Source organism: Mixophyes fleayi, chromosome 6 (assembly GCF_038048845.1).
Source record: "Mixophyes fleayi isolate aMixFle1 chromosome 6, aMixFle1.hap1, whole genome shotgun sequence".
NCBI classification, from domain to species: domain Eukaryota; kingdom Metazoa; phylum Chordata; class Amphibia; order Anura; family Limnodynastidae; genus Mixophyes; species Mixophyes fleayi.
In genome coordinates, this window is record NC_134407.1 from 102,362,782 (window position 1) to 102,372,602 (window position 9,821).

The following is a 9,821-nucleotide window of genomic DNA, read 5'->3' on the forward strand; positions in this document are numbered from 1 at the left end:
GTGTGGGTGGGGCATCAAAATGTAGGCCTTGTCCTTCTACTGTTAAACATAAATACTGTACACATCAGACCAGTTGCCCAGCGTATAGCACAGACTCATGCGCACCACCTAATAAAGCCAAATGTACAGCACATGCAGTCTTAATGCATACTATATACAGTTCTATGCCCAACATCATGCTAACCACAATCACACACACACACAACAGCCCACCATGCAACACAGTTTCATACCAAGCATAACAGCCTCATTCCCACATTATATAGTACCAAGTCATGCATTATACAGATTGATCCAAGATTCAGATCCAGATTTGCCCATTGATGCACAGGATGGGATACAATTTGTGTATGGATTCCCCCTGCTATCCTTTTACAATATATTCTAACATAGTGTTATTTGCATGTGAAGAATAGACATTATTTTTCATGCCCATATATATTATCTAGTAACAACTATTCTTTTGATGACAGTATTACGCCACATGGGTTTTAGAAAGAAACAAGGGACTATTATAAACACAGAATTCCTAAAGTAAACATGTTTTATTTCATAATTTATTGGCCATACATTTAAAGGCTTAGCTGTTTAAACTTTTCTGTACTTATTAGGTGAAGGAGAACATAAGTAGATAAAATGTACTTTTCTTACTTGACACAATGTGCAAATTGCAAAAAAGAAAAAAAATACAAAAACCTTTGTTTATTGAATCACAAACCAGAATCTGCCTATATCCTCTGAATTGTTGTTTTACACATGACTTAAAAGTATGGTGACTAGTTTGGCTCATTCAATAAACTGATGGTCCCGGGGTAGCATCACAGTTGTACAGGATGGTTAAATTTCAGTTTCCCAGAGATTTTCTGCTACAAATTTTATGGTTTTTAGGGCTAGATTTATTTAACAGAATTATTAGAATAATCAGTTGCTGAGAGGCTTTGAAATAAAAATCACAATAAACATCTCTAAACATGGACGCCTCTCTGGATTTTATACAAACAGGTCCTAGAAAATGTTAGATCATTAGTATTAACAATTTATAATCCAGGAAAACTTGAGCTGAGGCTGTCAGTTCATTTGTTCTTTCTTAGTTTCTTTGCTGGATTGTATGCAATCAGGAGAGAGAGAGAGGCTATTCCGAAAAGAAAGGTTTGTATAACCCACTGGATTCTGACTCCAACGTCCATAATTCCTTTAGTACTGGAAAAAAAGTGTAAATGATTACTACAAGAGATTTAATCATTTCACAATCAGTATAATTCAAAGGCATTAGCATTGCCGTGGAATTTCAAAGCTACACGTTCATAGATCACAAATAGTCAACTCATATATGTTAAGTTAGTCTTATAGACCTTTCAGGCCCTGATTCATTAAAGCAAGCAAAGCAAAAAAAAAAAAGGGGGAGTAAATTTGCGCCTTGGCAAAACCATGTTGCATTGGAGGGGGAGATAAATGTAAAATGTGGGAACAGATTTATAGTTGGGTAGAGCATGTCCTAGATCAACTTTAAATTTCAGTGTGAAAAAAAAGCTATCAAGTATTTCTGTGCTACATGACAAAGCAGCCAGTAATTTCCTTACGTGCAAAATAATAAATTAATTTGCACCACTTGCATTGTAACATGGTTTGACCAGGAGCATATGTACTCCTTGTTCCTCTTTGGTTGCCGTAATGAATCATTCAGTAGGACCATTATATGGTCCTACTGAATTAAACTGGTGCTAACATTTTTCAAACAATTTACCAGGAGATACGTTGAAGGGATTTTGCAAAAGGAAAGTGCAGTCTGTGTCTAGGTTTGATACCTCCAAGCAAAATAATGGTCTGTTCATATGATACACATGTTTTTTGCCAACTAGTCCAATACCAGTCATTTTTTTGTATGGACAAGTAATCCCTAAGACAGCAGTAGTCAATAATTCTATCCACCTGGGATGAGCTCTCTGTCTTCTAAACGGAATAGAGTAACTTGGTTCAAATGTACTCTTACAGTGCAATTTAGAGTTGAGCAAGGACACACCCCCTCCCAAATATAACTCTGTCTGCATATTTTAGTCCTGTGTCCCCCCTTGAAGTGCAACATGGTTTCGCCAAGGTGCAAATTTGCTTCTTATTTTTTCTCTGCTGCTAACATTAAATGAGGTCCAACATCCCTACACATATATATTAGGTTGATGCAATTGGCATGCTATTCAGACTTGAAATGCAATGCAACGCAGCAGAAAGAATAAATTATGCATAACATACATCACATTCCGTAGCAACTTCTGAAGACCGCAGACCAATATGTGTACTGTTTAAGATTTGTTAAGTAAAGAATTAACATACATTATATATAGTTTAACGAAGATTCAAGGCTGGAAGCCTTACAAATTAAGATCCCTTGCTCCATGAAATACTTTGGGTTGCTATGGAGTTCACAACAAACATGGATAATTGTTTCAACATGCAAAAGAAAACATTGAGAAAGTTTTCATACTTGAAACTGTACATGTGAGGGCCTATTGTGTTTAACCAATGTATTCAAAACATCTGTTTAAGGAACACAGTGCCATCTAGTGCATATAATCGACTAACACACAATTGTTAACATTTAGACAGAACAGACGTCAAAAATAAATGTGTCCTATTTAAATATAGTAAAATATGCATGACTATTTTGCTTATGTTAGTTTTCAGACTGTTTACTACTTAAATGGGATGTCCCAATCTTAAAAATAGAACATGATTGTCTTGAACATAGAGAACTTAGTTATTTATAAGGGAAAATCATAACTGCAGTGTAAATATGTTATATCAAATGAATCCATCGATAAGTTCACCTACTAAAGTGTAAAATGTAAAGACAGAAAGTCTGTTGTATGTGTATTTGCACAGTCTAGTGTGAGAAGATAGGAGTGTCACCTATGGCAGCTTCAAAGGGCTCTTGCTGTGAGATATATCCTGACAAAAGTTAGTTTTTGGACTCCTGAATAGACTTTGTGAGGCCGGTCACAGCTGGACATTCTTGCAGCCCAAGGCAGCATTTTGAAGGCCTATACAGGTATAGAGAAATATGAGCTTCAAAGGAAAATGTCTTCATAGTTCATATTTTGGGCATCCGGGTGCTACTCCAAACTGAAGAGCAGAAATCCTGCCAGGGTTGTGAATGACAGGTACGAGTGGTATCCGGGAACAGCTAAAGTCACTTATCTTTGGAAAAGGTATGTCACATTGTCAAAATTTCATCATGTTTGGTATCAAAAGATGGACAGATTCATAAGGGATTTATTAATAATGAAATTGTTTCTGTGTGATGCGCCACAGAAAAGTTAAGTCACATAGTAGAATTGGGTAGTAAATCAGGCAACATGCAAATGGTGATTGAAAAAAGTATCACAGACACAACCCCTGGGGTTGGGGACAGGTGTGGAAGTGACTTTAAAGAACTAAGACCAGTTACAACAAATCAAAGTTTTTGTAATATTGAAATATAAGTATAACATATATTATATCTTTGTAAATAGACTGTCAATGTGTTTTTCTATTTAAAGGTTATCTCTACTCAAAAAGAATATTCTCCTACCTTCTTTTCAGTTAGGACACGTTTTATTACAATATTTGCTTTATCAGAGGTTCTATCACTAACCGTTATTACTGCTATCAGTGCTCTGGATAACATTGGAGGATTGACCATTTCCCCTTGTCATCCATGTCTCACTATAAAACATTAGGTTGTAATGACACAATGCAGTATACACTGCACTTGCAATGTATGCAGCTGTAAAAGTTAGTACTGGGACAGATCTATAGTATTGCTAATATTAGTAAATTAATAAAACATTTGCCTGTGTAGAAGGCATGGTGGGATAACAGCTTTGACGCAAGCTACCATCTTAGTACCTAACATTATCTGTATTTGAAAAGATCTAGCATCCTGGTCATAACAAGAGTTATATTGTAGTGAAGAACATATTAATAATGGAACAATTTAGTATATCATAGTCACACTCATGTTCAATAAATAAGACTCCATTACTCTTGGTGCTAAGTTGTTATACCACAACAGAACCAAAGAAGGATAATTACAATAAGGCCAAATAACATGCTGATTTGGATTTTTATCATATTTAAACATTTGGGTTTAAATATAATACAAGTAAAATATAAATATTTTATTTACTTTGGATTGTCTGTCGTCTGCACAATAATGCAGACCCCACACAATCCTATCTTTAGATCTGTTTATAAATCGTTCACACATAAATTGTGTAAGTAGTCAAATTAAACAGAACTGACCCAAGTTCGTGGTCAGAGAGGCTGAACTTGTGTCAGCCTGTTAGTGCAATCAGATGGTGAGTAGACATGTTAGAAAATTATATGGTTAAATTTGAGCAATCAGTCTCAGACACTGTTCTCATTTTTGAGAAATATATGCAGTGTTATAGGAACAATATGCTGATAAGGGCCAGATGAAGTCTAAGCAATAAAAAAAAGATAGAAACATTACACATCTCTAGTTAGGTCAGATGTAAACACAGAACATGTCCCAAGCCAGATGTGTGTTACCTTCTCCTGGGAAAATGACTGTGTGCGCTGGGCGGGGGAGAGGTGCTTGTGAACAAAATACAAGTCACCTTATATTAAAGACCTTCACATGAGGTTGGCTGTAGTGTCCTTTAATGTAGTTGCTAAAAAGAAGTCTGCAGTGTATATTAAAATATCTATTCCCTTAATCTCACATTTTAGACATTTAATTTACCGATAAGCAACTAAAACTTATATATGCAAGGCCACCCGGAGGGGTGGGTGGACAGGGAGAACACATATCAGGGCAGCCCTTTCATGTCGAGAGAACGTTGCTGTATCTGCAATCTTTTGAGGCCCAGAGAAATTCAAACATGCTGCCGTCATTCAAACACGCTGCTCCAGAAGCCACATGCGTCACGACCAAATTGTAATGATGCCGGTCATGTGATATGCAGGCCATGCAGCTGCCAGCATGCTGTGCCACATTACCATTTCTCAAGTGAAAAGATCACTGCACCTCCGATATGCAGTTCTACTTAAAATGGTTCCTATAAATCTGTTTTTACAGTACAGTAAAAGTTACCTGAAGTAATTGGCAATACTCAGTTCATAGCTTACCACCCACCTATTAGAAAACCACTGCAGTAAAACAGATGTTGTGGTTGAGTATAAAAGTTCTCTCTGCCAACAGTAATTTGAAAGTGACTGGGAGGCAAAATACCCAGTGGCGCACAATTCATCTGCAATCAGAGAGTCTGGTGGATTGAGCCAAGGAAAATCTGAATCTGTGATATTAATTCATAACACTTTGATCCAAATCTGCAGGTGGCTCAAATAGTCGTAGAGTACAGTCATGGCTAAAAGCTTTGAGAATGACACAAATATTATTTTTCACAAAGTCTGCTGCCTCAGTTTTTATGATGGAAATTTGCATATATTCAAGAATGTCATGAAGAGTGATCAGATGAATTGCAATTAATTTCAAAGTCCCTCTTTGCCATGACAATAACCTTTATCCCCAAAACAACATTTCCACTGCTAGGATGCTGGGTCCCGGCGCCCCGAGGCTTGGTAAGTTTTTGTTTTGTTTGGGTTTTTCTCTGGATGGCTTAATTGACAAGCTGTGTGAGAGGCGGATGCTGGGTTCTGGCACAGCGCAGATTGGTAAGTTTTTGTTTTGTTTGTTTTCTCTCTGGCTGGCCGCGGCACCCCTGTGACAGAGGGCAGAGGAGGGGGACAATGTGACAGAGGGCAGAGGAGGGGGACAGCGTGACAGAGGGCAGAGGAGGGTGACAGCGTGGCAGAGGGCAGAGGAGGGGGACATCGTGGCAGAGGGGGACAGCGTGGCAGAGGAGGGGGACAGCGTGGCAGAGGAGGGGGACAGCGTGAGACGGGGCAGAGGGGACAGCGTGAGAGAGGACAGAGGGGCAGCGTCAGAGAGGGCAGGTTGAGAGGGAGCAGAGTGTCTGGATGCAGAGGGGGCAGAGTGTGTGGATGCAGAGTTGCACAGAGTGTGTGGATGCAGAGGGGCACAGAGTGTGTGGATGCAGAGGGGCACAGAGTGTGTGGATGCAGAGGGGCACAGAGTGTGTGGATGCAGAGGGGCACAGAGTGTGTGGATGCAGAGGGGCACAGAGTGTGTGGCTGCAGAGGGGCACAGAGTGTGTGGCTGCAGAGGGGCACAGAGTGTGTGGATGCAGAGGGGCACAGAGTGTGTGGATGCAGAGGGGGCACAGAGTATGTGGAGATGCAGAGGGGCACAGAGTGTGTGGATGCAGAGTTGCACAGAGTGTGTGGATGCAGAGGGGCACAGAGTGTGTGGATGCAGAGGGGCACAGAGTGTGTGGCTGCAGAGGGGCACAGAGTGTGTGGCTGCAGAGGGGCACAGAGTGTGTGGATGCAGAGGGGCACAGAGTGTGTGGATGCAGAGGGGGCACAGAGTATGTGGAGATGCAGAGGGGGCACAGAGTATGTGGAGATGCAGAGGGGGCACAGAGTATGTGGAGATGCAGAGGGGGCACAGAGTATGTGGAGATGCAGAGGGGGCACAGTGTATGTGGAGATGCAGAGGGGGCACAGTGTATGTGGAGATGCAGAGGGGGCACAGTGTATGTGGAGATGCAGTGGGGGCACAGTGTGAGTTAGCTGTAAATTATTCTTTGACAGACATATAATTGAAAAAAATATATATAAAAATATTCTTTTCCCTTGGATTTATGTGTATTATTTTCTCTCTGTCCTGACCTAAATACTTATTACGTTTTTTGACTTATAAAACGGGACTACTCGATAATTATTTTGGAGGGGTGCCTTGAAAACATTATGGAGACTCGAAGGGTGCCGTGAACTGCAAAAGTTTGGGAACCACTGGTGCAGAGATTGAGTGTACCAGATTAGGAAGTCCTGCATTTAAAGTGAGGGGTGTTAAGGAGGGTGGGGGTTAGTTTGTATAAGTATCCTTCCAGTCCATTGACTTTAGTCATTATACAGCAGTAGTATCAGTGGCCCACACCAATTGACAGTAATGATATCAATATTGTCTAAAGGTGCTGGAAAAGCAAAAATGTCTTTTATGTACCTTACAAGGTTGATAGTCATCCTTCCTAAAACATGATTTGTAAGTGTAAGTACTGACCTGCAGAGTTGTAAACTGTATAAAGCCTCAGCAACATGCACTGCCCATGCTAACCAGAATCTGAAACAATAAACCATTTAGTATAAATTAATGTATGTTTTTTATCAGTCTTAATATTTTTGTGAGTCATTATCTATTGTGGGTGTGCAATTTTATTTTATACCAACTAAAGATTACACCCAAAGTGAACTCTGTGTAGAGTACTATCCCTCTGGATCAAGTGTGGACTGTACAAAACACACAGGATTGTCCTTCAGCTGAGTGAAAATGGCAGCACATACTGATCTCTCATTTCTTTGTTCCTATCTGATTTTGTTAGAAGAGGGCAAAGATCAATTCTATGAACATATGTTATGTAACACATCTTTACTGTTAAAATCATGTCTGCTTATCTTGTCAAAAATAGGTTCACTTGTGAAAACACAACATTATTCATGTTTGGAGGATCATGTTATCCTGTTTCGATCCAATTCACAACATTTTATTATAAAATAATGTGTAATTCAAATCTAAAATGACAATTATGATTGCATTGCTAGAAAATATATATCTAACCTGCCTTAAACAACTGTTTACATTACGGTGTTGCATTAAAACAGGATAGTATTCCAGCACGACGCCTACGGCACTGGCGGATCCAGAGGGGAACTATCGGGGCAACCCCCCCGCAGCAATCTTCATACCTTAAAATTGCTGCTTAGATGTCCGATCATCAGAGAGGGGGCGGGTTAAACAATCAGCGTGACGGAGGGGCGTGGCTATGCAAAATTGCCTCCCCCCTAAAAAAAAGTCTAGATCTGTCCCTGACCTATGGTAATTAAGTGGCCACAATGGTTAAGCTTTCCTTAGAATCCAGACATTGGTCACTGTGTGCTTAACGTCCACTTCGAGGAGAAAAACATAATTTTCTAAACATTAGTCCCAATGATCATTTCTATAAATTTAGAAGAAAAAAAAATCTTTGGGGGTTGGAGGGTGGGAGTACTACTGTTTAATCTGTCTCCCACAGTAACCATATGAGCACAGAGAGGAGAACAGCCGTGAGATCAATATATTACAGAACATGGATCTAACAGAACATTTTTATATAGAAATGACCATTAGAGTCTAATCTTTTTAACTATTTTATTTTATATTTTAGTTATTTATACTGAATCATCTGCTATCCATGAAACTATAAATAAAAGCAAGATCTGTAACTTACCCGTAATATAAAGCACTGTAGTGATTCTTTACCATGTATTGAGCAATTGAACCCAGGGGTCCCAGATGCTCATAAGGAACTTGTGTAGGCCAGAAAACTGTCCACTAAAAAATGAAAAATAACCTATATGAATCAGAAAGGAAATAAACAGGTGTTTGCCCTGATGGGGAGTCACAAGGGTTTGTGCCTTTTTACAAAAATGAGTAGCATATATTGCATTCTACAACAGCAGATGTAATAAAACCTTTGTCAGGCCAAGACCCAGACTAAGGCTGGGTACACATTATAGATTTATCAGCCAATTATCTGGCCAATCACCCAATAAACGACCGTTCGTCAGATATTGCATTAGTGTGTATACTTACACGATGAACAATAGTTGTTCCAAAGTCCAGATTGTCGTTTCATTTCATTGGTTGGTAGAGTAAGAACTTGTCAATGCATCTGCGTTGTTAAATGTAGAGAGTGCTGTAGGTGGATTCATTTGTCTGTTTGTTCTGAGACTGAATATTTTATTTCAGAGTCACAGAAGCTAACGAAATTTATAATGACATGTTGAAAAAGTCAAAGTTTATTTTGTGTGTAAATCAGTGTGACAGGAATGACCGACTACACTGCTGTTGGACCAGATAAAGGTCACAAATCTGAAGGTAAATCGTGTATATTGTGTACACATGAATCTGTAGATGGATTGGAAAGTTCAGTTGTTTAAAAAATCGTTAGTGATAAAGTTTTTGTAGTGTTTACCTAGCCTAAAGCTAGTCACAGTATCACAGAATCAGCTTTTGGGATTCCTGGCTGTGAAAAATTAAACAAATGACTTTACTTCTGTTCACAGATTCAGTTGATTATTTTACTAGAATATAACTTAACAAATTGCGTATTTGTTCAAAACATTATTAAATATGAAAATAATAAAATTATAAAATAGTAGGTTTGTAAAATGGGGATAATGGGGACCTATACTTTGGGACATAACTGACAGGTTCAGAAGCAGTTTTAGTTAATCCCACAAACGGATGAAATGGATATATGAGTGCACGTTCCGGTTACATGTTACAGACAATAATTCTTCCAATGCTAATGTTAGTCTACGGAACTCTAAGCAGTGTTAGCATTAACTGCTATTCTGTACCAACAACAAAACTGCATCCAGTCTCCAGAATATGTTAATAAATAATATGATGCCTCCGCCTCCCTGGACTAACTACCTACTTACTGTGAAGAAGCCCATGGAGACGGTGATGATTGCCATCCAGAAGAGGCTGGTTCTGTGGAAGTAGTTGGCACTACCAACCGATGCCATTATGAGAAGGAGAACCCAACGAACACACACTAGCCGATTACACTCTGCCGTCACGTGATCTAGAGCCCGTCACTTACCCCCTCCCAACCTTCGCCGCTCAACTGGCAGCCAATAGAAAGCCGGATCTATACACTGTACCAATGATATTACAGCTCCGTCCCCTAATG

At 39.4% G+C, this 9,821-nt stretch overlaps 1 protein-coding gene across 2 annotated transcripts; it reads right to left on the reverse strand.

Annotated features, from left to right (window-relative positions):
• Nucleotides 1-526: 526 nt before the first annotated feature.
• Nucleotides 527-9,727, reverse strand: TMEM254 (transmembrane protein 254). 2 transcript variants are annotated; one of them, XM_075217135.1, is made up of 4 exons: nt 9,568-9,723; nt 8,349-8,452; nt 7,145-7,204; nt 527-1,200 (listed from the first exon to the last, which is right to left on the reverse strand). In XM_075217135.1, the coding sequence occupies exons 1-4, from the start codon at nt 9,652-9,654 to the stop codon at nt 1,074-1,076; spliced, it is 378 nt and encodes a 125-aa protein (XP_075073236.1). In that variant the 5' UTR covers nt 9,655-9,723; the 3' UTR covers nt 527-1,073. The 2 variants fall into 2 exon arrangements, with proteins under 2 accessions (XP_075073236.1, XP_075073237.1); XM_075217136.1 differs by lacking the exon at nt 7,145-7,204 and having other exon boundaries at nt 9,568-9,727.
• Between the last annotated feature and the right edge of the window lie 94 nt (nt 9,728-9,821).

Excerpts from the sequence above, each read along its gene's own strand:
- TMEM254 (XM_075217135.1), bottom strand. The coding sequence starts at position 9,654 with ATGGCATCGGTTGGTAGTGCCAACTACTTCCACAGAACCAGCCTCTTC. Across the intron at positions 8,453-9,567 it reads TCTCCATGGGCTTCTTCACA|TGGACAGTTTTCTGGCCTAC; the intron begins GTAAGTAGGTAG and ends TTCATTTTTTAG. Across the intron at positions 1,201-7,144 it reads TACAGTTTACAACTCTGCAG|TACTAAAGGAATTATGGACG; the intron begins GTCAGTACTTAC and ends CTTTTTTTCCAG.